The sequence below is a fragment of the Triturus cristatus genome, chromosome 12 (assembly GCF_964204655.1).
Source record: "Triturus cristatus chromosome 12, aTriCri1.1, whole genome shotgun sequence".
Classification (NCBI taxonomy): domain Eukaryota; kingdom Metazoa; phylum Chordata; class Amphibia; order Caudata; family Salamandridae; genus Triturus; species Triturus cristatus.
This window is the reverse complement of record NC_140595.1, coordinates 236,401,124-236,425,790: the sequence shown is the minus strand read 5'-3', so window position 1 is coordinate 236,425,790 and position 24,667 is coordinate 236,401,124. Positions and strand designations below refer to the sequence as shown.

General features: G+C 46.7%; 1 protein-coding gene across 4 annotated transcripts in view; it reads right to left on the bottom strand.

Annotated features, from left to right (window-relative positions):
* The window catches only part of RIPOR1 (RHO family interacting cell polarization regulator 1), a 1,579,345-nt gene that overhangs the window by 1,010,787 nt on the left and 543,891 nt on the right, over window positions 1–24,667 (bottom strand). For all 4 annotated transcript variants that reach the window (XM_085639402.1, XM_085639400.1, XM_085639399.1 and 1 more), the window contains exon 6: window positions 6,712–6,765. In XM_085639402.1, the coding sequence (XP_085495528.1) occupies window positions 6,712–6,765 (54 nt within the window). The remainder of the gene's footprint in view (window positions 1–6,711; window positions 6,766–24,667) is intronic.

Here is a 24,667-nt window from a genome sequence, read left to right as displayed (position 1 = left end):
TCGCTGTGGCATGTCCTGATGATGGGAGGACTTTGATCAAGGGTTTGTGGTCTGTCCTCAGCCTGAATCTCGTGCCCCATAGGAACTGGCGGAACTTATCCATAGCCCATACTACTGCCAGCATTTCTTTTTCTATGATGCTGTACTTTTGCTCTGTGGGAGACAACGATCGGGATGCGAAGCTGAGGGTAGACAGTTCTCTGCCTTCCGATTCCTGCATGAGGACCGTTCCCAGACCCCGCTCACTGGCGTCTGTTGTCAGTACTGATCCGGCTCGTGGGTCGTATCCTCTCAGCGGAACGGCTGTGCTGATGTCTGTTTTTTATCCTATGGAACTCCTCTTGCGTTTCTTTGGTCCACTCGAATTTGGTCTTGTTTCGTATGAGTTGTCGCAAGTGGTGTGTCTTCGTAGCGAAGTGTTGTACGAATTTGCTATAGAACTCGGCCATGCCTAGGAATGACCTTACTTCCTCTTTGGACTTGGGCGGAGGAGCATCGCATATCGCCTTGACGTTGGACTGTTTGGGGGTGATCCCTTGGTCACTGATCACATGCCCCACGTACGTGACCGACTTCATCCCGAATCGGCACTTTTCCCATTCTGCCGTGAGTCCGTTGCATTCCAGCACTTGTAGGACTGTGGACAACTTGGTGTCATGGTCTGCTTTTTCCACGCCCATTATCAGAATGTCGTCTTGGAAATATTGCACTCCTTCTATCCTGTGAAATAGTCGGTGCATTAACTTCTGGAATACGGCAGCCGCCGAGGCCAGTCCGAAGGGCATTCTGCGGAACTGGTAGCACCCAAAGGGGGTTATGAAGGATGTTAGCTTCCTGCAGGTGCGGTGTAGTGCGATCTGGTGGTAGGCGGACGTGAGATCAATTGTCGAAAACCACTTCACTCCTTTGGTTTTTGCTAGCATCTCATCTATCCTTGGCAAGGGGAACCTTTCTACGACGATATTTTTGTTCAGCTCCCTCAGGTCCACACACAGCCGTATTTATCCATTTGGTTTCATCGCGACCACCAATGGAGCCAACCACTCGGCACTCGTTATCGGTTCTATGATGCCGTTTTCTTCCAGTCTATGAAGTTCCTGTTGCACCTGTTCTCTGATGGCTAGCGGGATATTCCTCACTTTGTGACACACTGTTTAGGCATCCCTTTTGAGATCGATCCTGTGCGTGAATTTTGTTAGTCTTCCCACCTTGCCCCCGAACACATTTGGAAACTCTGTTTTCAGCCTTCCCGCTTTAGGTCGTTGGTCGTCGCTGGTCATTAAGACTTGTGTGATACCACTGGGATTCAACTGTATACCTAGATCACCTTGGTCTATCCATCCGAGGACGGACGGACCTTTTTCTGCCACGTATAATTTGCACCTGGCCTGTCGTCCCTTGCATTCAAACTTCAGTCACCGGTATCCTACCATCGGAATGGGGTCTCCTGTGAAGGTGACGGGACGGATGTCAGGGGCTCCAGCTGGTCACCTATGTGGTCCTTGAACTGTTCCTCCCACAGGCTGCGTTGTATGATGGTATAGGGGGATCCTGAATCCGCTACCATCTGTATTTGTACTCCTCCAATCCCCAGGACACATTGTGGTTTCTTTGTTCGGTTGCAGTTTATTCCCATCACGTATTTGTCTACACATAGCACGCTGTCATCCTCCTCCTCATTTTCTACGTCTTCCTTCTCCTCTTGTGCGATATATTTGATGGCTATTTTCTTCTTCTTGCGGCGACATACCTTCTCAAAGTGCCCTATTAGTCCACAAAACATGCATTTGGCTTTGAAGGCTGGGCATCGCTTGTCGTGCGCTGGGTGCAACGGACTGCCGCACCTGTAGCACATGTTCTTGCTCTCGATGCCTGGTTTCTTCGCCGGAAACGGCCTGGGCATCCACTTGGTCTGTGTCCTCGTGTCCCCCGCTGCTCCTTTACCTCTCTCCGGCGTTTCTGCTTCCGTGACTTTGTTCACCATAGGCCTCAGGTTAGCCTCCTTTTTCGCCGCTTCAGCGCATCTCTTCGATAACTCCGACTTTTTTACCATGGCTATCACCTCCTTCAATGTCGCCTCGCCATTGACCCACAACTTGTCCTGTATCGTCGAGTTGGTGGTGTGCATGACTATTTGGTCTTTGATGAACTCGTCATGCAGCGTGCCAAATTTACATGTGATGGCTAATTTCCTTAATGCCGCTACGTATTCGTCTATGGACTCTCCTTCTGCTTGCTTCCTTTGTTGGAAGTTATATTTGTCGATGGACGTGCACACCGCTGGTCGTAGTGCTTGTTTAAGTCGTCTATCGCATGCTGGAACACATCATCTGCCGCTTGCCTCGGCGTGGGGACAATGTTCTGAAACACTCTGATACCTTCCGGTCCCAGATTGTGCAGCAAAATCCTTTTCTTTCTCTTGCTGGGGAACGCCTCAACTGCCTCGTCTTCCAGGGCCTCTACATATTTCATGAAGTATTCTCTCCAGTCCTCCCACTTCATCGACGGTTCTCCCGGTTTGGGTAGGAATGGGATTGGTGTCGTAAGTGAGGATGGTTGGGCGCACATTTCTGCTCTGCCCCGCGGTGACTCGTCTTCACCCCTTGGACTGCCTGGCGCACTTTGTCTCTGCCGGCGTGGGGGGCTCTGGTGTGCCGCCGCTCCGCCGCCACTGCTTGGCTCTGCCTGCTCCGCCAGGGCCTCCCCTGCGTCTTCTAGCAGTTGCCTAGGAGGTCACGACTCGTGCACCTCCCCCCGTGCTTGAGCCTGACAGCCTGTTGCTCCTCACTTCAGTGGCCTGAGACGATGACCCGTCTCCCCCTTACTGCCTGCCCGGTGGGTGCTGCCCTGGTTGGTACCAGCTGATGTGTAGTTTTTTCTCTGTGCCACGTGGATTTGGGTTCTTGCTTGTGGCTCTGGGTTCATTCTATGCGAACACCATGTGTTTGCTCCCCTGGCTTGGTGCACCCGGCCTTGGCGTCCCCTCTGCCGCACTCTCCCTCCTGTGTACCTGTGTGGGTATCTTGCGTTGCTACCCTGGTTCCTGGCCACGTGCGCTCCGCGTTGAGGCTTTCTTCGGTCTTCCCCGTTTTGTTTCGATCCGATTCCTCGTCGCCATTTGTGGTGGGCCGCTTACAGGGGCAATAAGCAAGCAAGACTCTCAGGTAGGTAGAATAAATACTGTGGTTTATTCCCATATAACACTTATGGTAACAGGGAGAGCGCCGGGGAACGTCTAGCTCGTTCGCGGGCTCGGCACTTACTCATCAAACCCAAAATGGCCGCCACGCGCCTACGTCATCGCGCTGGTAACAACTAGAGCGCAACTCTACAACTTCCCAATACGAAAACCTGCTCCAGGTGAAAAATCTTTTTGTTCTAATTATTGACTTGTAAAAATACAGCTTGGGACTGGCGGCTGTTTGCGTGTTAACATCACATTCATCGAGGGTGTGCTATAATGTCCTACAGGGCACGTTCTATTACCCAGCTCAGTGAGCTGAACGTTCACTGTTGACAAATGCGTAGTTGTGAATGTTATGTGCAAACCCTTCAATGCCGGAGGTCGGTAAATGGAGGAACATAAAATAAGCGGCAATGCTTAGAAACGGGAATTAATGCCCGCTATTGTAAGTGGTGTTACCGCTGGTCCTTAAGAAGTGCAGTACAGCGCCAAATTCAGTTGGGGTGAGACAAACACAGATTCGCTCCCAAAAAAAACAGAGAATGACGCTACATTCCAGTGGGTTAACGTGGCCCCCCAAGTGAAGCGGGACTCCCTGTAATAAGAGGGGAGTACCTTTTGTGATGTCACATCCTGTTGTGAAGTCACTGTCAGTCGTGACGTTACTTCCTGTCATGACGTCACTTCCTGTGACACCACCTAACTTGGAGAGTCCCCCCACTTCTTTTTTTAGGACTTGTGCCCTGGCTGTGTCACAGTGGAACAACCTCTGCTATACAAGTACAATGCACTCAAACACATTCAGTCCTGCCTCGCATTAGTGCTTAATGCTTAAAAAGTAGACCCAACAAGTACGTTTGCAGCAACAAAGTGTGGAGAATTGATAATCAATAGACTGAATTGTACTTAGTTTGTATTTGCAGTAGCATGAATTGCAGCTCTTTGTCAGCATTCCTTCACATGTCAGCTGTAAATAAGCAAGCATTGGCAAAGCCAATAGATCTCGGCAATGCGAGAGCTATTGGTTTAGTTAATTTTAACTGTGTTGTATAGCAATGTGGCTGTACAGTATGTTTAAAGTTTTATTCTAAATTGCTATGAAACATGCATTATTCTTTTGTTATTTATTAATGTGTGAGGGATGGTATGAGCTTTTAATTAAAACGTGAAATGGAAGTAGCAACATGAACAACGTCTGCTTAAAATATTATTATGATATATTGAACACTGCACATTTTTATGGGGGTCGGCAGTGCTTAATATGAAGAATGGGGTAGGTAGTGGTAGGTAATAAGTAAGGTGGATAATTGATAGTGTGATAGTAAATACGCATCATGTTTAGTAGAAAGGACTGTTTAATTTTAATTAATGAAATCATTTAATTTAAATTGATTAAAATGGTGCAAATTAATTAACAAGCACATGTAAAAACTATTAAGGAAATTTTCACCGTAACATTGCAAATGAAGAGATGTGGGAAGCACATTTTGTTATCTCAAAGGAAACGGAATGCGACAGAAAGAGAGTATAACAGGCATGCAGTTCCTCAAATGTGATAACGTGTGTCTGAGCCAAGAATGAATACTATGTATTTTCAAAAGCACAGCAAAAGTGTGTCCTTGAAGCTCATTTTGGGCACAGTACAGTTGAAAATAAAACTTAGGTTCTGGTTGAAATGCAGTTGCAAATATTGTTTAAAGCTGTACAACGTAACAAATGAAAGGTAGCATTGTCCAAGGTGGAATTACGGTAAATTTGTTGGATGTAAATATTGCTTGCTTGGTCATTTTTTGAACACCCATAAGCTAAGATAAGTGAGGGATAACATTTTCCCATGTACCTTGTACACATCCTGTGTTTTTGCAGTCACAACTATTGTTTAAAGCTATTTAACAAAATAATTGAAAGTCAGCATCGTTTGATGGTAATAAAACTTAGGTTGTGGTGCAGTCGCAAATATTGTTTAAATCCGTCTAACATAATAAATTTAAGGCAGCATTGTCTGAGCTGGAATAAAGGTCAATTTAAAGCTGAATGTAAATGTTGCCCTCTTGGTGGCTTTTTGGACACCCATAAGCTAAAATAAGTGAAGGGTAACATTTTCCTGTGTTCCTTGCATGCATCCTATGGTTTTGCAGTCACAACTAATGTTTAAAGCTGTGTGACAAAAGAACTGAAAAGCAGCATTGTTCGAGGAGAGTAAAACTTAGATTGTGGTTGAGATGCAGTCACAGATATTGATTAAAGCTGTCTAACTTAACAACTGAAAGGCAGCATTGTTGTGTGGAGTTCTCAAGCACAAAGAAAAGAGAGACATCTGGCACAAACCTGTGTCGGCTTTAGATCTCTGATCCCACTGCACACACACACACACACACACGTCAAAATCATGCCTTCTACACTGCATTTCCTGTGAGAATGGAGACTTCATGCCAGTTAAACGACCCCATATCTATATTAATGATAACATAGCCGCTTCATTGTTGTTGTGAATGAATATGAAGTAAGGTTTAGTGCACGAGACAAACTGCAAGTTAGTTTTACAACTGTGTTTTGGGATTCAGCGATTTATTTTTCACTACCTCCTGAACGTCGCTGCTTTGAGAAGCCCTGTTATGCTAAATGTTGAGTAAAAAGTAAATTGTCCCACAGCAGATGTTGGTATTTAGATGGATGTCAGTGGTGAAAACACGAGTACTCGTGTGGAGTGCTCAAACACAGAGAAAGCAAAGACATCTGGCACAAACCTGTAGTGGCTTCAAATCTCCGATCCCTGTCGTGGAAGGGGGAAGAGACAACAGGAGACATAGGATGGAGCGGGTGAAAACATGATCACTCGTGTGGGGTGCTCAAACACAAAGAAAAAGTAGCTCCGAAAACGGGAGCAATGGATGGACACACTTGGTCCAAGCTCTAGGAGAGCACTAAACACAAGAAGAGGCATGACGTATGCATGCCATGAACAAACAGGAACAAAGGATACAATAGCAACGACGGAGCAAACAAATAGGAAGTCTATGGGCGTGCTGAAGCCCACTGAATCGTAAACAACATGACTCTGAGACAGCAAATGCACTGTAAACCCGAGACCTAAAATTATCTATTTCTACATTATTCCTCAATCTTTGGCAAGTTTGCAAGACTGAGTGTGGATATGGTGCTTACCAATAAAGTGTGATGCCCAATTGTGCAACTCTTCCCTGAGCAGATGGTCAAGGGACTAACTACAGAGGCCTTGTGCAAATTTTCCCTGGGTTGGTCAAGGGAATACCTACACAGGCCTTGGAGAAACTCACTCTAGGAGCAGGATGGGTAGAAGAGATTCATTCTAGCTACTTGTGTGCATGTGGAGAGTTGCTCGAAGGACCGGTCTTGTAGAGAGTGACTATTTCAATGGGCAGGAGGTGGGCCTCACTCCAGACTCCGTAAGTGGGAGCAAGGTCTGCTGACTCACAACAGAGGTAGAAGATAATGAACTCTAAGACACACTATTAGCACAGCTACGGGCCTGGAGCTGGGGCACTTACCTTACTGGCATGAAACTCCAGCCGGCGTAGGAATCTCTCAATGGATTTCACTTGCTGTAAACATGAAAGAAAGAATTAATAATAAGTAGTACTCAATTGAGAGAGAGAAATTGGGTGAGGGTATATCACTCGCCATGCAAAACATGCCACGTTTCAGCCATGCACTTAAACCACTGTTAGCGACTGAAACAATGCAGGACCCCTTCATGAAATTCAATCCCTTGACATACAAGGCAAGCAGGACATGTGATGGGAGTTGTGATTGTCATATCTATAATATTAAACATATAGGCTGGGAGTACAAGTGACTCAAATCACTTAAATATGTTAAGCGACCTTGAGAGCTTTTTACCAAGTGAGGATATCACAGAGATCAACCAACCTTTAGAAGAAGTGTAGAGTAATAGTGACACCAAGGGAGTGCCTAGGCCGGAATGGGGATGCTTACGACACTGCCAGCTTGTGTCAAGAGCCTGGTGTAAAGACATTAGTGAGGGGCTTATCAGGAAGACTCCCCTAACCCCCATTAAAGGTGCTTGATTTTAAGAAGGTTAGCTACAGGAAAAACACCTGGGGCCATATTATGGATGCATAACATTTTTCTGGATTGTGCTGAGCGCACCTTTCAAATCATTATGGTGAATGCGCTGCCCCCAGGGCAGCCGTGAACCCGCACTGCCCTGGGGGCAGCGCATTCATGTGTAAAAAAGGAACAAGCTGCTTTAAAGCCGCTCCGTTATCACAGTGCAGGCAGCAATCCGTCTGCACTTTTGAAGGGGATTAGAGATCCCCTTGCAGGCAGGTGCAGTCAGTGACTGTACCCGCCTGCAAGGGGATATCTGGGGGGTCCATGGGACCCCTTTCCCCCTGCCAGCGGGCTTCAATCAGGGGGCGCAATGACAGTGTGCCACCTTTTAGGTGGCACACTGTTGGTGCACCTCCTGAGAGCTTCTTTGCCTCTGCGCCCACGTCTGTAATACGGTGCGGGTGCAGAGGAAAAGTAATTCCCTCATTTGCATGGGCCACGCGTTCATCCAAATGAGGGTACACCATCTTGAGGACGTGCTGGTGCTGTATGACTGGCAGGGCTTTCTGTATAACAGAAGGGGATTCACAAGTGTCTGCGGCCCCTTCTATAATACCAAAGTTCCCCGCGGGGGGAGGGGGGCACAAACATCTGTTGCGCCCCTGGGGCACTTCTATAACAGGGACACTGGTTTACTGTTGGATTTAGGACATAAAAGTCCATGCCCTTGGGTTGGTTTGGAGACATCAATTTTTATGTTCTTTCTATAGGACAGACATTTTCCGAGGGACCTTAGTGCTCTTAGCAGAAAATATAGGACTATGTACTTTTATATAGTGCAAACTTGACCCGAGGGTATCAGAGAGCTTTTAACAAGCACCAGAATCACAAGCTGTTCCGCGTCATTGCCAAGACTCAAACCTGGTTTCCCAGATTTGAGAACGACCGCCGTAGCCGTTATGCCACATCCTCTCCCCTTGGACCAGGTCAATAGTGTTAGTTTGTGCAGGCAGGAGAACTCTGAGGACCTCTACTGCTGGTGGCTGGAGGTGAAGCGGAGCAGCTACAGGAGGCAACATGGCAGCTGCACCCGGCCCGTTCGGCAGATGCTCAGCAAGGAGCTGCCTCTTTTGAGAAGCAGAGGAGTGCGGGGTCGGGTCCTTTGGACGGCCCCGCAAGCTCGTGGGGAGCTCTCCCCAGATGGCACTAAGAGCCCCTGAATCCTTTTGTGGATCAGCGCCTTGATTTGTGGGACTTCATCAGGAGTGCATGTTTGCTGCATGGAGGGCGTCATATGACCCCTTTGTCCTATTCCTGGTATCAGTGCATTTTATGTGCGGCCCCTGAAGACCCCCTCTGAAAGGTAAGTGATACTCTGGGCCTTCCTGTAGCCCTACAGTTAATTCCGCCATATTCCTAAAGGTATCTCCTGGCCTTTCCACTTCCTTCCTCCACCTTCATCCCACGATTGAAGATGGCTGCCGCTCCAGGGCGGGGACGTTTGAACGTGAGGGGAAAGGCCCCTGGCTCAGAAGTCCTCCCCTCCACCGGTGACCTCACCACAAAAAGAATAAAGCAGCTTACCAAAGGAAGACACGAAGGGGAGACGCAAAGGCGAATGAGGTCGCACAGGCAGCCCGACTTAGACTCCTGTTCCCTGTTCTCCTGGCCCGTTCACCTGGCACTCGCTCGAGGCTTGCACTTGAGGTGGGGTGCTGAAGCTAGGTGCTGCTGAGTCGCGCAGGGGCGTGTGCAGCTGACTATCGGCTGTGAACGGGCATCAGTACACCCATCCCATCAAAATATCTTTGCTGTCTCTGCTGCCCAGTGGCCCCAGAGTACCTCAAACCTTTACCTCACCCTCCAGCTGCCCTATTATCTTTTTTAGTAGTTTTGGAGGAGCTTTTGGTGAACTTGGAGCGGGGTGACAACTACACGTCCTAGAATGCCACTTCCACCGCGGCATTACCCAACGTGCCAGGAGGTGCATACAACTGCACTGGGGTCCCGCGGGTCGTGCCCCGTGCCCCGGTGAGGCCGGAAAAGGCTGCGCTCCCCCTTACATCTACAGTGCCTATATAGAGAACAGGGGGATCAATTCCATTTTTTCTGACCTGGAGCATTTTGCCGCTAATTAAAAGAGCTCAATAGAGCTTGTGATTGACATTATGGGGAAAACGAACTGTCAAGAGAAGCCCACAGCCACCTGTGATGTTTCCTAATCCCACCTTCATTGACTAAATGTGGCAAAGAGCTATAGGTGTATTGGCTACGGAAATAGAATGAACTGAGAGACGTCTGTCTCTGTCCTTGGATCCGACAGGTGCCTCGACTGGTCTGCAGCATGTTTTTGTACCCAGCCCCCACCTATTCGCCCACGGGAGCCAACTAGTACTGGACAACCTAGATTAGAATATCAAGAAGGGAACCAACTAGTAATTGTACCCAAACCGAGGAACGGCCTGCTAAACCTGTTGCCAAATCCACTGCGGCTGTTGCCAAATCTACTGCGGCTGCCAAAAAGAAAACCTCCCAATATCGCACTCTAAAGTCTACCAGTAACCATAGCGACGATCGTCATTGCTTGACTTGCGATATGACTTTAACTAATGTTCATAATGATAGTGGGGATGTTGTTCAACCTCCGTGGGGTGTCCGTTTTATACGGAATCTTTTAGGCAAAGTAGAATAGAATTATCCAAGAAGAATTGAGTCCACTTACTGCCCGTTTTGAAATTCTAATCCTCCTGTGTGGGGCGATCTGGTAGGGTGGATGCACAGTGCCAAACTGGCCAGGCTGAACAGGTGGTGCCAGACAAACCCTTAAGGGCCAACATAGCCAACAATAACAAAAGGGACAACAATGCCTCCACCAAAGGGGCCTTGAAAGGGGAAAGAGGAACGAGTCATAAGAGTTCTTTGTCAGCAGGTTATTTAAATAGGTGGGGGGGGGCGAGGAAGGGAGAGATCGAAAAGCGGCCCATAAGGTAGACGTGGCAAATTCTCCCACCATCAATCTACCCCCGCATCTTGTCCCTATGTAGTGAATCTAAGGCTGTTTTCTTTTGTTTCTTTCATGCTGAACATCCCGAGTCCCTTCCGGTGAAAACAACTGGTGAACACTCTGAAGCCTAGAAGAAGGACGGAGACGAGGACTCAACCCCCAGCCCTAACACCAGTGCTCAGCAGATCCAAGATAAAGAAGTCCTCTGTTGTAATATAGAATAAAACCACTACTCGCTAAACCAAATCCCATCCGCCTCTCGTGTTTCCTTCACCACATCCTGACATATGGTGGAGAATGCGGGCATAAAGCGCAGGTGCAGGAACCCTGATGGAAGCGCTTATTCAACATCTGGTGGAGGGGCAGAGGAAGCTGGAGTGGGCCGTCGAAAGACAGCTCACCAGTGCTCAGGCTGACAGGGATACTTTCAAGGACCAAATGAAAGCCCAACTAGACGCCCTGACTCGTGTGGTGGAAGAAGTCCCCTCCGCCCCTGCCAGTCGTGGGGCGTCACGGTCCTCCAATGCCTTCCCTACCGTGTCCTTACAAAAATACCTTCCGGGCGAAGACCCAGACGCGTTTTTGCTTAACTTTGAGCGAGCTGCAAGGGCCGCAGGTTGGCCGAGTGTGAAATGGCCCTTCTTTCTAGCACCGCTCTTATCAGGAGAAGCTCAAGCAGCATACCAGCTCCCCAACGCAGGAGGCGACGTCCCCTATGATGAAATTAAGGCTGTGATTCTGGACCACTTAGGTATGGATTCCGTAGCATATCGGCTACGCTTTCGTAGAGAAAAAGGTGCCACCGGTGACAGCCCGAAGACCCTGTACATCAAGTTAAAAATGGCAGCAGAAAAATGGTTAAGACCGAACGAACTTACAAAGGAAGACATTTTGAATGCTGTAATTCTTGAGCAGTTCCTGGAAGTATTGGCATTTGCCACGCAACGTTGGTTGAAACAACATGCGGGATTAACAATCAAAAGGACTGTGGAAATGGCTACCTCTTTTGCAAGAGCACAACTCCGCACTTTACTATGGGAGCCCGAAAAAGGCCTACGACCGTCCACTCTACCACGGAAACTTCTTTGTCCCATCAAAGAGCCAGAAACGTATAAAGGTGCACGACCAGAACCCCTCATTTCTAGACAGCCTCAATGCTTTGACTGTGGGGAATGGGGGCAAATCGCCCGGGTATGCCCCCGAAGAAAGTCAGAAGAACCCATGGATGTCAGTTACGGGCCTTGTAATCTACTGTATTCCACAGAGATGGGCGCCGCCTATTATGTAAGTCTTAGAATTAATACCGCCACCGTTTCAGCCCTATTGGATTCAGGTTGCAGACAATCTATGATGAAAACCCGTTTTGTGACCCCGAAGCAAAGAGTTCCTGGGGGGCAGGTAGCCATAAGATGCATACATGGAGATGTACGCCTCTATCCCACCGCCAGGGTTCCCCTTTCATGTCCAGGGAAAACGGGCTCTGTCTATTGTACCGTAGGTCTTATGGACACTCTGCCTGAAGACCTTATCCTGGGTACAGACAATACAGAATTCTTGTCTCTCTTCTGGAAGACCACTCATTCGAGCTGTAAAGAGGTCCCTGCCCTTCTGGTACAGGAACCCTGGAAAATAGATAAAAACTTCCGATGGGCTCAGACCAATGACGTCACACTCGTCCATGCATGGCAAGAGGCTAGAAAGCAACCTAACAACGGTACCGTTACCTTCCCCTCCTTTTCAATACAAAATGGTCTCTTATACCGTCTCCCCAATGCCACCGCTCCCTCCCAACTCCTCGTTCCTAAGGACTTCAGGGACCAAGTCATGTTCTTTGCCCACAGTCACCTTTTGGCCGGCCACGCAGGGGCCCACAAGACCACCGAGAATATCTTGAGAAGCTTCTATTGGCCGGGTATATATGCCCAAATAAAGTCCTATTGTCAGAAGTGCCCTGTGTGTCAGGTCAAGAATCCTTATCATCCAGCACGCATTCCCCTCCAACCTTTACCCATCGTTGGTCAGCCTTTTGAACGGGTGGGTATGGACATCATTGGACCACTACCTCGATCTGCCAAGGGTTATCAGTACGTTCTGGTCTTAGTTGACTATTGTACCCGGTTCCCAGAAGCCTTTCCCCTCCGCAACACCACAACCTCTTGCATAGCGGACAAGCTTCTGGAGTACTTTTCACGGGTGGGATTTCCCTCACAAATTCTCACGGACCAGGGAACTCCCTTCGTCTCAAAACTCATGTCTCAAGTTTGTAAACTATTGAATATAAAAGACATTAAAACCTCCGTATATCATCCCCAAACGGATGGGTTGGTTGAAAGGTATAACGGGAACCTGAAGTTAACATTAAAAAAAATGTTAGAGAGCGAAGGAAAGTCCTGGGATCGTCTTCTGCCCCTGGCTCTCTTTGTCATCCGTGGGCAGGTACAGAGTAGTCTAGGATGTTCCTCCTTCGAACTCCTGTACGGCAGACGACCTCGTACTCTGCTAGAGATGACAAAGGAGACCTGGGAAGCAGAAGAGGATAACACCCAGACTCTCCTAGACTATACCTTGCATTTACGTTCTAGACTGGGTAAACTACGGGACTTGGCTCATCAAAATCTAGAAAACGCCCAAGAAAGACAAAAGAAATATTACGACAAGGAAACGAAAGTACGCACGTTACAGGTAGACAACTGGGTCTTGGTAATGCTTCCCAGCAGTCCTAGTAAGACCAAAAGGGAATGGAAGGGCCCCTATAGGGTCGTAGAGACAATAGGGACCACCACCTATCGCTTACAATTGACACCACGCACAACCCAATCCTATCACATAAATCTTTTGAAGAAGTGGCTGGGGCCCCCTCCGAAAAACATACACATCTCCCAAGTAGAAAGAGAACGACCTTGTACCCTAGAGAAGCGAACGGTAAACCCAGAGCTGTGTGTCGCACAAACCAAGGACCTTCTAGATGTCTTTTTTCCCTTTCGGGACCTGTTCTCAGACAGTCCCGGTAAAACAACCCTGGTGGAACATCACATGAACACTAATCCCGGGGAACCAATAAAACAGAAACCCTACAGAATTCCCGCGGCCCGAAGGGCCGCCATATCAGCCGAAATACACAAAATGCTACAAATGGGCGTGATTAGGCCCTCAGAGAGTGACTGGTCCTCCCCTATAGTCCAAGTGCCCAAGTCTGATGGTTCCATTAGGTTTTGTATTGATTTTAGGAAACTTAATGCCATCTCCTCCTTAGATGCTTATCCCCTACCCCGAGTGGACGAATTGATCGAAAGGTTAGGGAAAGCACAATACATCACCACATTGGATTTGACCAAAGGCTACTGGCAAGTACCCTTACGGAACAGTGATCAGAAGAAAACAGCTTTTTCCACTCCAGAAGGCCTGTTTGAGTTTACGGTTTTGCCCTTTGGCCTACACGGAGCTCCCGCGACTTTTCAGCGTTTAATGAATGTGGTTCTACGGTCCGATCAGGGGTATTCCTCAGCCTATCTTGATGATATAGTGATCTTCAGCCCCTCGTGGGACTCTCACCTAGAGCATTGCCGTTGAGTATTTCAGGCGTTACAAGTCACGGGACTCCACGTCAATGCTGGGAAATCCTTTGGGGCTTTCCATCGGGTACGCTATCTTGGGTATCTCTTGGGTAAGGGGTGTATTGAGCCACAGAAAGAAAAGGTCAGGGCCATCACAGAAACCCCAGTCCCTACAACAAAAAAGGAGATTCGGGCCTTTTTAGGTCTCTTGGGCTATTATAGACGCTTCATACCACAGTACTCTGAAATAGCGGCCCCATTGACCGAACTCCTGAAGAAATCGACCTCGGACAGAACTGTGCGTCATCCCTCTCCACGTGTCTTGGAGGCTGTCTCCCGCTTAAAAAAAGTGATCACTAGCAGACCAGTGTTGGCATCTCCTGATTTCGATTTGCCTTTAGTTCTACAAACCGATGCCTCTGAAAACAGCATCGGTGCGGTACTGTCTCAAGTTGCCGGTGATGGAACAGAAAGGCCCATTCTTTTTATTAGCAGAAAACTATTTCCCCGTGAACAGCATTACCCTATCATCGAAAATGAGTGCTTGGCCGTAAAGTGGGCCGTGGAAAAACGACGTTATTATCTGGAGGGCCGGTGCTTCCGGCTCTACACGGACCATGCCCCCCTCATTTGGATGATCCGAAATAAGTCCAACAGCCCACGCATTAAGCGCTGGTTTTTGTCCCTTCAACCTTTTGTGTTTGACCTGTTTCACCGTAGGGGTGCCGAAAACTCCAACGCTGACTTCCTCTCCCGAGTACACTCTGTCCCCGATCGGGACCATTCTTGGGGTGGGGTGTGTCGGGATGTGCTCCCTATCCTCCTGGAAAATCCCCCGGACTCACCTTTCTCGTCCCCCTCTTCTGTCCCACAGCCCCGGGAGGTCAGAACTGGACCAACCGACTCGGAGAAGGAAGTATTTCCTGAGCCCTGGCCCTTTAATGAGAAAGTCTCCTCTCCATTGGAAGGCACCACCCCCTATGACGTCGCCGGTTCAGATTGACCGAATCGGGAAGGCAGGGAGCAGGACACGGAACAAGAGAAGGACGCGGAGACGAGAAGGGCGCGCGAACGCCGGTGCAGAGACGAGCGGAAGGAGGAGAAAAAACCAGCGGTGACCGAGACAGTCGAAGGACGTTTATCGGAGGACCCCGGAGGTTGGACACACGCAGCGCCCCGCCAGGGACCCGGAGGTTCCTGGCTTCAGCAGGTACGGGAGCGCTTCCTGGGGTCAGGGCGCTGGGTGTTGGAGAGTTCGGGGGACGCCTCCTGAAGTAAGCAGACGGTTCATCTGCTGCTCATACCCTTGTGTCGGTTCAAAGGTGGTGGAATAGGTCCGTACCCCCTGCACACCCTACTCGCTACGGTGCTCCCACACGCCCTACCCAACCACCTTCAAACGTGCCTGAATCTAAGGCTGTTTTCTTTTGTTTCTTTCATGCTGAACATCCCGAGTCCCTTCCGGTGAAAACAACTGGTGAACACTCTGAAGCCTAGAAGAAGGACGGAGACGAGGACTCAACCCCCAGCCCTATCACCAGTGCTCAGCAGATCCAAGATAACGAAGTCCTCTGTTGTAATATAGAATAAAACCACTACTCGCTAAACCAAATCCCATCCGCCTCTCGTGTTTCCTTCACCACATCCCGACAGCCTGCACTGGCTCTCGGGACACAGGCCCTTCCCTCACGACGGAGCAGAAGAAATACTTCTAACATGGAGGGTTAGCTGGATCGGGAAGGGCCCCACAGATAAGACTGGGGATTGTATTGTCATTAATTTTAGGAATCTTAAATTAGTCTATCATCTTATATTAGGTGACCGATCAACACAGTATCAGAGATCTGCCATGGAGATCCTTAGGCTCGGTTATTATTAGAAACCAGTCCCAGATGAATACCGACAACACCATCTACATCTTTCACACCCTATCCCCAATTTGAGCTGCCACTCTCACCAGATGCTAGGCCCCCGCTTTTATGCTATCCCAGTAGCTAATAGATTTGGGGTCCTTGAATGGGTGGATTGACTTACCCACTGAGACAAACATGCTAAGGGCTTCTGCTGCGGTATGTCATAGTGAAGGGGCAAGGGAAAATGGCAACTGTAGCTCCCCAATTTCGACTTCTAAACTAAATACGCCACGCTCTAGTGGGTTCATATGATGGCGTAGAGCTGGAAAGAACATTAGAGGGAGGAGGGTTGGCTTTACAGAGTGGAATGATAGGAACCATATCAGTTACCAAGCAGACCTAGACCATCAACATCTACTGCAAGAACTCCTCCTAGGCTCAAAGGGGGTGGGGCTGAAACCAACAACTGGGAGGGGAGGGAACGGCGAGCAGAAGAAATTGGATGCATTGCAACAGTTATGGTTCTGGGGAGGCAGGTACAGGACAACATACCCGAAAGTGACCCCGATATGATTCTACAGGGTGTCAGAGAAACCTCGAAAGTAATCAAGGTGGCTTCCCGGAATACTACAGGTCTGAAAAGTGTACAGGAGACTTTTATAGACCAATATGATGTGATGCTATTTCAGGAAACTTTGATTAGGGAGGAAGCACAATGCCTGGGCTTCGCGGTGTTTACTAAGCTACCCACCACAGGTGGGAGAGGCAACCCATATGGGAGGCTAACCATTTGAGATGCATGGTCAAGGAGGCTGCAACAGGGTCGGATTATATTTTGTATGTTGAGCTGACTTTTACCGCTGAAGTGATTGTAGCCAAGAATCTCCTGTAGTCAAACAACTATCCTCTCTTTTATCCTCTATCCCGGGGAGCTCTTTTAAGGTTGTTGAGGGAGACTGCACATGTCAAATCGAGCCCTTGGGCAATGGGCAAGACGACACCCAAAATGATGAAGATAGGCTATGGTCTATACCAGTTTTGACCATTCCCTTCATCCAAAAATGGTCTTCATTGGCCTTCCAAATTAATGCTCTAGCAGTGAATCATTCTATACCGGCCTGTAATGGGTGGACCAAAACAGATAGGCACGGCTAGCACACATTCAAACGGGTAGGGTCAGCCTCCCTAATCTATTACATTTTTATGGATACTCGGCTGCGGTCTGCAGTCCTAGATTTTGCTATTTTACCCTGGTTTGACAGTGACCACAATGTCCTGTCTCTAGACCTGGCTCTTTATGACTAGAGCAGTAGAGTAATGTGACCTGACCTGTTAGATGACAGACTTTGTCTGTCATCATCACAACACTGAATTCACTCGACCACCATGCAACAGTCTACTTACTTGAATAGTTATATGTATGAGGCTGTATTGCCTTAACAGATATAAGTAATTCTATCGAACCGGACGGAAAAATCTATTCCATTGATAGAGTGGCAGAGACTCATGCAGTGTTAACAGTTACCTTAAAGGATCTATTTTCTGCTGAGGTGCAGACTAGGGGCCATAGGCGAAACATTCCCATATGGTATAATAGACAATGCAGGATGCTAAAACTGCTCTAATATTAGCAATCAAAGACAAAGCATGGATCCAAAGTGTGAGAGCCTCACACCAAAACATTATCAAACTAGCATGGAAAGAATGGGACCAGGTCAAATTGGACTCTCTCCTTCAGGCCTGTAAAGGCTCCACAGGCCTTTTGGAATATAGTCACCTTTGGGAATAAGGAGGGTAGATCCTGTCTGGAGCCCAACATTGCGGCTGAAGTGTGGAATTGGCACTTCGGTCCCATTATGATGCTCAAAAAAAGCCAGGAGGAAAGGGTGAGCACTGCCCCTGAATATTGCACTAGGTACGATTCAAAGGACTTTCCTCCCATAACTCTCCCAGAAGTATATAGCACCATTAGCAAAACAGCATCCCATAAGGCACCTGGCATCTACGAAAGACCCGGGGATTTATACCTCTCCGAACCAGATGTCTGGGGCCACAACTTGTGGAGGATATTCAATGCCATAAAAGGGGGACTGCCCATTCCAAATTCCTGGGCTGGAGCCAAAATAATTCCTGTGAACAAAAATGTCTCTCCTCTGCTACCAGAGAATTATAGACCTATCAGTTTGATAGATGTGATGCAAAAATCTTCTCAAGGGTAGTATTGGAACGATTACAGGAGAGGATGGAGGATTACAGAGTACTTGGTCTACTACACGCTGGCTTTCGGAAGCAAACATCTACTATCAACCAGGTCTTCAGGCTCCAGCTCCTATACTGGAAACCAGTCGTACTGGAGGGTTGTAGCCTATATTTAATATTCCTTCACCTCAAGTCAGCTTTCGATCTAGTACTGAGAGCCAATCTTTGGTCTGGAATGATTGACATTGGGGTTCTCTTCTATCTATGTCAAATCATCACAAAGATTGCATGAGAAACATTTTGTTCAAGTTCGCTGAGGGAAACTGGGGAGCTTTCAGAACCTTTCCCTGTGAGCAGGGAAGTATACCAGGGTTGCGTGCTGGCTCCCACTATATTCTGCTTATGTATAAATGGCCCGGTGGATTCACTTAAAGGGGTCAGCAACGACAAAGCTCCCAAGATCAGCACGACTAAAGTTCCAACATTAATGTTCGCTCATGATACTCTTGTTTTGTCTAAATCTCCCATGGGTATGCAAAGGATTTTAGATGGGTTCAGCTAATTTTGTAAGAGGAGGTGGTTTGAAATAAATGTCCAAGGGTGGCCAAGTTATAATGATAACTTGGACTGGAGGGTGCACTGCTGTCTGAGACTGAATGTCTCAACTAGTGATCACAATATCTTTTGTCTACAGTTAATCAAATTCTTACATTGATGAGTTTATTACTCATTAGTTTGTTTTACTTTCTTTTAAACATATCAATTTAACATTGTTGATTAGAACATGAAGATAAAGAAAATTGTTTTCGAAACATCACAATATTACAACAGCACAGTTACATTGTAATCAAAAGAATTGACATAAAGTTTATTTGAGCCCAATGCATTTCGGGATGGTGATCTCTTTATCAGAGGCGGAACCTATTAAAAAACAAATAATTAAGGATGGAAAGCGAGTATGCACACAGTGGTTACTACGCAGCTAACAAATTGCATTGGGCTCAAAGAAACTTTGTCAGTTTGTTTGATTACAATGTAACTGTGCTGTTGTAATATTGTTATGTTTAGGATTTGTGGGGTCCTGGGCAGGATAGGAACATGAGAGGCCCCTCTAATTTACAAAAGATGTAGTATAACAGCAAGTGACATCATAGGAAGCGAAAACTGACCAAACATTTTCTGGCACTGTTGAAGTAGCTTTGCAAGAAGCTACTTCTCTAATGTGGATCTGAGATGGCTACAAATACAAATAATAATCCTAATAAAATAAGTGCAACTTTTTTTAAGCTCTATTATGTGAAAATACAACACGTCAATCTGGGTTTTAAAGCTAGCCTCATAGCTTCCCAAAACCAATGTTTCCAGATAAGTGTATGATTAAAATTCTAAGCCAGACTGGCGCATAGCTATATAGTGGATCTTCAGGTGATTCCCCGATACGCCAGTTGCACCAGTAAAGTTCGTGGTTAAGGTATTTGGTTTTAGCAGGCATGGGCATCAACACAAAGGGATCCGTGCTGGTTTGGGTGAGTGACATGCAAATGCTCCAGTATACAACAGAAAGCACACATAAGAGGATGAGATGACACCGATAACATACACAAGTTGGGTGGCAGGAGCACCAAAAGCTAGACCATTCCCTCAAACTGAATGCCTAAACCCAGAAACTACACTAAAACTTCATTTTTAAGAGATGAAAAGAGCTGAACTAACTTAATGATATAAAGATGAGATGGCTAAATAGGGACAAGAATGTGTAAAAAGGGAAACAAACTGTCAAAAGCTACAATGGGAGTCAGTCACTCAACAGACAAGTAGTAAATTAAAGCAAAAAAACAAGAGGGATTTATTATAGCAGACTCAGTGCAGTTTTCCCTTACAAGGAAATTAAATCTAGCAATGTGGAATAGGTTGGGCAGATCGTGTTTGACTTTCAAAATAAATCTCCCATACTCTCTGAGCATCCCTTAGATTTGCATTTTTAAAGATTTGAAGTCACATTTGAAGTCACATATCCTTAATAGCTGAGAAGAAATTGCGAAGGCTCCAGACACATCGCTTGACTCAAATTTAGCCTAAGAAGTAACAACCAAATTGCACCTACCATCAGGTAAACCCACTGGATCTTGGTTAAAGAGATAACTGAATGCAAGACCCTTGAAAGACCATGTCCATCGTCCATAAATTACTACCTAATCAAACCCTTTTGGTCCTTCCAATTGCCAATACAAGATTTGCCTTCCTAAAGCTACTGGCCACCCACTCACCTAGGCTCAGTGACTGGCTAATCACTCCATGTGTGATGATGTACTCTATGGAATGAGGCACTCACTCCTCAGTCAGCGCCTCTCTTCAGCCCCCTTTTCCTGTACACTGCCCCTTCTTCTCATCTCCAAAGCAAGGCTAATTCAAAGGGTACTGCTGAAAAGCAGCAATTTCCCCAGGCCTCATGTCACTCCTTGAGGCTTGGGATAATTTGTTGTGGGAAGAGGCGCACATCATCTTGTGCTTGCCCATGTCGGGCCATTGTCATTCTGCACTTGACGATGATCAGGCTGTCTTTGGGAGCATGGCCAGACTGACCCAGGGCAGCAGCCTGGTAAATGTCTTTTAATACTCTTTGGGACAGGATAACTAGTGTGTAGCATGTATGGCTCTAGTTACTTGGACAGTTAGTGACAAATGATGACCTTTAAAACACGCTGGAGTAGATACCTAATAGGCCTTAAAACTACTTCTACAAGATATTTGGACTTCTTCACCTTCCCCTTTCCTCGGGGTGTTTTGTTAAATTTCACCAAATTGTGCAGATAGTGCAAATTTCTTTAGTTATTGTTCTATTGAAAGAGATGAATGAAAATACCACACCAAGCGGGTATCATGGCGCCAAGGGATTTCCAAGGAAAAGGTACAGGCTATACTAATGTATGGAAAGGCCATTTTTACATTTTTTCCCAAAATATTTAGGATGCACCATAGCTGAAAACTGAGACATGTCCAGTCCTGTACAGCTAGAAAGGAGAAGGATCTACCTCCAATATGTTTCCTCTTAATTTTAGGATGGCATATGAGCATGGCTGTTACAGAGCGTAGGATTTTGGAATAAACAAAAGGAATAATATAGTGCTGAATATTTAGCGGGCCCTTTTATGCAGTGCACAATGGCAAATGGATAGATCGTTTGGTAGCTGGAATCAGCAGAAAGATGAATAGTAATGCTACAGCATCTAGGGCAGCCTCAGATTAGAATCCTAACAGTGTTCTTGATGATCTGCAGGGTACCAAATGCAAAAGGTGGGAACTTCAAGACAGGGAGCACGTGCATAATCTGGTTGTGAGAAGATATTTGACTGTACAACAGTCTTGCGGCAGTGACGAGTGAAAATGCAGGATTTTGTGTTGCATATGGATGTAGTAGAAGCAGATAACACTGTCCAGATAAGGAGAGAAGACATGGAAAATCAATCCAGGATTTTTTTGTTGACTCAACCAAGGTGGTTGATTGGCCCCGCTCCATAAGCCACCAAAGAACAGTGTATATTGTACCAGGCCCCTTAAAGATGCGGATGCCTGATGTTTCACTATATAGTTTAAATGAATGTCTTTACCCAAAAGGCAACTGATTAATTGCATGCAAGTCCAAAACATTTTCTTGGTTAGAGACCAGGCCTCTCAGAAAGGATTGACCTAAAGCCACGCCAGGGGAATACCTTGAATTCCAGGTTGTTCCAGTTGATTCAAAAGCACCAGATGGGAAACTGATAAATGTGATTTAGTAACATCAAGGCTGCTCTGCCTTCCGGATCAGGAATCAGGTACAAACTGTCCGACACAGCAAGAAATGCTACTTCTATCTCATGGAGAGGTCAGACTCCAACTGGCAAGTGATCAATAAGTAAATTAGTTTCTATGAAAGAGATTTGTCAGTTGACCTATTTTTCAAGGATTTTTCAGAAAAATGCAGTAAAGATATGTTAGAAGATGCTGAGAAACTTTGAATCTGCTGAATGATTTTTGAACAAGAGGAATAAATGCAGCTTTTGAGGTTGTTATTTTTTTTTCTAAATTGCTAGCGACAGATGACGAGGCAAGGGCGATATGCAAATGGAGGTCAGGGCAGGGGCTTTGATCTTTAGATCTCCATTCATGAAATGAGGAGGAAAGGGTCCCAACTGGGAGCTAGACTTAATAAAAAGGCCAAGACGAGTAAGAATACACAGAGAGCAAGCTGTAATTCCACAGACATGTTGAGGATGGTTCAAGATCAAAAACCTTTGTGAAGGATGATTCACATCGCAAATCTAAATCACATTTTCTACTTGGAAAATAAAGAGACAGATAATTGCAAACTTTGGCAGAAGGCTCAATGTACTTAGCAGCACATGCTAGTTCAAAGTCACCTTTACCTCTCCTCCAGCCTCGTACTTTTTTTGCTGATTCTGCACACTTACATCCACCTCTCTCCTCTGTGCTTTACTTTTTACCTCACCTCTTGCTCAGCCTATTTTCTTCTCTTGCTGGTTCAGCCCCTCTTACATCCACATCACTCTGCATGCTCTCCTCTTAACGTCTCATCGTTTCCCAATCCCCAAGCCTCTTACCTTTTCTCTCTGGCTCTGCCACTCTTACATCCATCTTGACCCTCATACCTCCATGCTCTACTCGTAACATCTCATCTTTCCACTTTGGCTCTCAAATTCGCTTGCTGATTATGCCCCTCTCAAATCCACATCTCTGTTCCCTGCCCTACTCTTCACCTCTCAACTCTCCACCCAGTGTTTATCTTCTCTGCTGGTTCTGCCATCCTAAATACAGCTATGCCTTTTCCTTATCCTCTTTCCTTTTATCTTCTCTTACTGCTCCTGACCCGTTACGTACACCTCGCCCCTTTCTCCTTCCCTCTCTCCTCTTGCTGATTTTACCCTTCTTACATCGAACTCTACCTCTATGATATCTCACCAAGCCTTTAACTTTCTCTCACTGGTTCTGCACATCGAACATCTACCTTCCCCTCCTCTCTCGCTCTTCATCCAACCTCTTACTATCTCTTGGTGAGTCTTCTCTCTTCCATCCACTTCTCTCTCGCCACTCTGCTGATGTACTCTTGCTGGTTCTGTCTCTCTAATAGCCATGAATTTTAACCATACACTGCTCATCTGTTCCCCAGCCTTATAACTTTTTTTACTGGCTCTGCCCCATTTACATCTTCTCTCCATTTTCATCCTCTATAACACACTAATCTTTTGTCACTGATTTTGCCTCTTACACCACCTATTTCTGTTCATGTTCTACTCTTATTCTCGTCTCTTCTGCAAACCTTATTTTGTGGATTACGCATGTAGAAAAGTAGGATCTGTTCTCATGGCCACCCTCACTTTTTGCTGGAGTCATTATGATTTTATGATTAGTCTAACTGGGATCCTGCTAATCAGGACACCAGTCTCTGTGCATCGTCCCTAAACTGGACATGGTGAGTACTTAGGTACACTCCAGATTGGCTACTGGGGTACCCTTATAAGTCCCTAGTATATGGTATTGAGATACCCAGGACATAGTGAAAAGAAGACGATGAGGACGGTGAAGGTAAGTGAAGGAGAGCTTCTTTATTGCAGTCCAGACACTCGGACTCCCCGGCAGCAACTGCCAACCCTGACCGCTCCACATTCCCTGCACGGAACCTTCATTCCAGGTTCCGTGCAAAGAACCCGAACGCGGTAACGTAAGAACCCTACACACCCCCCTTCCTTCACAAAAAAAACACAAACCCTTCATTCCGTAAAAACAAAAACTACCCACACACTGACACATTAACCCCCAACTACAGGAGGTCAAAATCTAATATAATCCCGCAACTTAACAGGGGATGACCTAGACCTAGCAGGAAGAAACCTGGTTCTCGAAGAGCCCTGTTGAGAAGCAAGATTATTCTCCGAAATGCGACCACCATGCATATCGACGCAGGCAGGTGGAATTGTACCCTGAGTACCAACACCAAATTTGGCTCTTACAAACTCCACCTTGGACCTAGGTACCACAGAAACAACAGACTTATTCCAGACCTTGCCATTATCCAGGACAACAACATGATCTCTCACCTTACTGACCCTCATAGGAGCAGAAAAACGAGAAGAACCCTTACGAACGAAAACAGGTTTTTTAATCCTCACCCAATCCCCTTCACACACAGAAGACTGCTTAGGACAATTAGAACCATACTTGGCCTGAGTGGCAGCTCTAACATCCGCCACCGCACCCAACCTCAGTGGATCCACAACCTTCCTTAACATCCAATCCTTGTTGAGCTTCGAACCCGCAACCCTACCCCTTAACAAAGAAAATGGAGACATACCCGTACTACAGTGTGGAGTTGTCCTCATTGCCCACAACACGTCCGAAATCACAACCTTCCAATCAAGACCATTAACAGAGGCCAACTGCAGCTGTTCCTTGACGACACGATTAAAACGCTCAACCAACCCATTACTGCGTGGGTGGTAAAGGGAGGTAAGTGTGTGTTTGATGCCGTGCTTGCTCAAAAAACTTTGCATCTCAGTAGACACCAACTGTGTACCATTATCAGTCACCAATTCTTCTGGAAACCCCTCCCGAAGAAAAACCTCCATCAGAAATTTAATGACCACACCAGAGTTGATACCATCCACAAATCTGACCTCCGGCCACTTGGACATATAGTCAATCAAAACTAGCACGTATTTGGGAGAAGCCCCTAAACCGCTGAATGGACCAGCCACATCAAAAGCCAATTTAAACCATGGTGTTTCCTTGACTACAACGGGACTGACAGAGGACGGACAAGTTA